Raw genomic sequence first — 2,422 nt, forward strand, 5'->3', positions numbered from 1 at the left:
CTTATGCAAAAAATATAAAAAATAAAAAAATAAAAAAAATAAAAAACTCCTTATTACTACGAGTAGACTGCAGATTAGTGGATTGTTCTTTTTTCTTTTTTTCTTTGTCAAGTGGATAGTTTATTGACTGGTGTTCATGCCTGCATATATAGTCAATGTACTGAACCCCACAAAGTACGTTAGTAACCTAGTATATATAAAGCTCAAGAGTCACCACTGGCTTGCGATCATAAGGCTAGCTAGGGCTAAATTGATTGGGCTGATCCAGGCTAGCTAGCTACCTTCATTTCTTGAATACCTAGCCAGCTCTCTATTATTCTTCCTGAAAATAATTAGCAGTTCTTTTAGCTTCACACACACATCATAAATATGGAAGAAATACGTGAAGTTGCTTTAGCATACTATGACAATTGCACACCAGAACTTCGGGGTAAGACATGGGAGTTCTTTCAATCCATGGATACGAACGGCGATCACCGAATCAGTGCCAGGGAGTTCAATGAATTCCTCCGTCAGACCGGTTACAACACGATCATTACTGACCCAGAATTATTTGCAAGGCTTGACCGCAACGGTGACTCCGGGCTGGATTTCGATGAAGTACTCACTTTCTACTATATCATTAAAACTGAGTACGTCCGGTGCCGAGGCTGCAACAAGTACCTTTCCGGGCTCTATTTTACTTGCTTCGAATGCTTTGAGGCAGCCAATCCCTCCACTTTTGATCTATGTGATGCTTGTCATCGCAGTAGCAATTTTACTCACCACCACAGTGACCACACACTCTTCTTGGAGAACCACATATTGCTATACTACAAAAGAGGACCAGATGACAGCATGGTAAGTTATTGCATAAGAAACTATTCAATTTATTTTAAGAAATCACCACTCCTTTCTTGAACAATTAATAGTATGGAACTATGGATTAGCATATAGAATTTTCTCCAAAATACCAATAGCATTGTTTTTGGAAGAAAAAAAAATGCCAAGATCTCCACCTACTTCCATTTTTTTTTTCAATTCGATCGCAATTGTACTCTATGTTAGTTGTTTCCAAGACAAAAATTTACCGTCTCATAAAATTGAGAATTCTGGTCTTCTGGGTCCGAATTGGTTGTATATTTAGTATTTTACTCGATCTAGTTAGACCTTTCATCTTGCCTAATATGCTGATTTAATTTAAGTTGCTCTATTGTTGATATAGGCAATGGAATATCTATATGCACAAGCTTTAGAGTACTATGATAAAGCAACTCCAGAGCTTAAGAGATCAGTGATGTCTTTCTTTCAATCCATGGTTACACACGGTGCAAACCAAGTCAGCCTCTCTGTGTTCAACGATTTCCTCAAGCAAAATTACTACGACTGGATTTTTAATGATCCACTCTTGTTCCAGAAACTCGACCGCAACCGTGATGGCGGCCTCGATTTCTGGGAATTGCTCACCTTCTACTACATCATCCACACAAGGTACTTCAATTGCCGAGAATGTCAGGTATACCTTGGCGGGCTGTATTTTACCTGCGTTGCTTGCTTTGAGGGAGGAGCTCATTATCGTCGTCATCATCATTCTGATCTCGGCACCTATAATCTATGTGCTGCCTGCTATCGCAGTAGGAATTTCGTCTCTCAACACCCGCACCACACCTTCTTCTTGGATAACCACATATTGCTGCGCTCCAAAAGGGGTCTTCCTCCTTATGCTACACCAAGTCTGGTAAATTACACTGTAATTAAATCTCATCTTGTATTATAGAAAAATTGAAGAAGGTTTAGGGTGATCAAATATGATGATTTACTAATGTACGTATTATATTGTCTGGTTGGCAGAAAGATTCATTTTATTAATTTAGTTGATTTTAGTTTGTGTATCATGGATGTAGGTAAGCGCTCCAAAACCTCTGGTGGTTTATAATAATTATTATTTTATTAATAATAATTACCACCTTCCAGCTGTGCAGCCTGTACCTCCAAAGGTGAGTACATTCAGTGTTGGAGGATTATAATTCATAGCTAACATAAAAAAAAAAAATAATAATAATAATAATAATAATAAAGTCGAAGCACATAATTTAGACACTACGTAAAGTTTTAAAACCTCGAATTTTCTGTTTTCTTTGTTATATTTTCAGCAGAGTTGGCTATCGTCACTCAAACTATTAGAGGTGGCCCTGGCTGGTGCAAACTTGGCTGCTAATTGTTCGATTATGTAATGATATTACAAAAAGATCGGAGTTTGATGGAGTAATAATCAAGCATCTTACTTAGCTGGGAGTTTGCGTGCGACAAATCTATCCGAAGGGAAACGGCCAGATCGATTGTGTAATACTCGACAATAACATCATGTTTCTATGTTTTTAAAGTTTGGAGTCAGATGTCCGAGTGCTGCTTTTCATTCTTGCAATGTTTGAGTTAGAGAAAT

The 2,422-nt window shown here is 37.8% G+C and overlaps 1 protein-coding gene across 1 annotated transcript; it reads left to right on the top strand.

Annotated features, from left to right (window-relative positions):
* Window positions 1-248: 248 nt before the first annotated feature.
* Window positions 249-2,213, top strand: LOC121052779. The gene is made up of 4 exons (XM_040518646.1): window positions 249-840; window positions 1,205-1,717; window positions 1,884-1,976; window positions 2,133-2,213. The coding sequence occupies exons 1-4, from the start codon at window positions 370-372 to the stop codon at window positions 2,211-2,213; spliced, it is 1,158 nt and encodes a 385-aa protein (XP_040374580.1). The 5' UTR covers window positions 249-369.
* The last annotated feature ends 209 nt before the right edge of the window (window positions 2,214-2,422 follow it).

Source organism: Rosa chinensis, chromosome 4 (genome assembly GCF_002994745.2).
Source record: "Rosa chinensis cultivar Old Blush chromosome 4, RchiOBHm-V2, whole genome shotgun sequence".
NCBI classification, from domain to species: domain Eukaryota; kingdom Viridiplantae; phylum Streptophyta; class Magnoliopsida; order Rosales; family Rosaceae; genus Rosa; species Rosa chinensis.

What these genes read in the sequence shown, in the direction of transcription:
- LOC121052779 (XM_040518646.1), top strand. Translation starts at nt 370, where the DNA reads ATGGAAGAAATACGTGAAGTTGCTTTAGCATACTATGACAATTGCACA. An exon ending in CTTATGCTACACCAAGTCTG is followed by an intron (nt 1,718 to 1,883) that starts GTAAATTACACT and finishes TCATGGATGTAG; the next exon opens with GTAAGCGCTCCAAAACCTCT. An exon ending in TGCAGCCTGTACCTCCAAAG is followed by an intron (nt 1,977 to 2,132) that starts GTGAGTACATTC and finishes TTATATTTTCAG; the next exon opens with CAGAGTTGGCTATCGTCACT.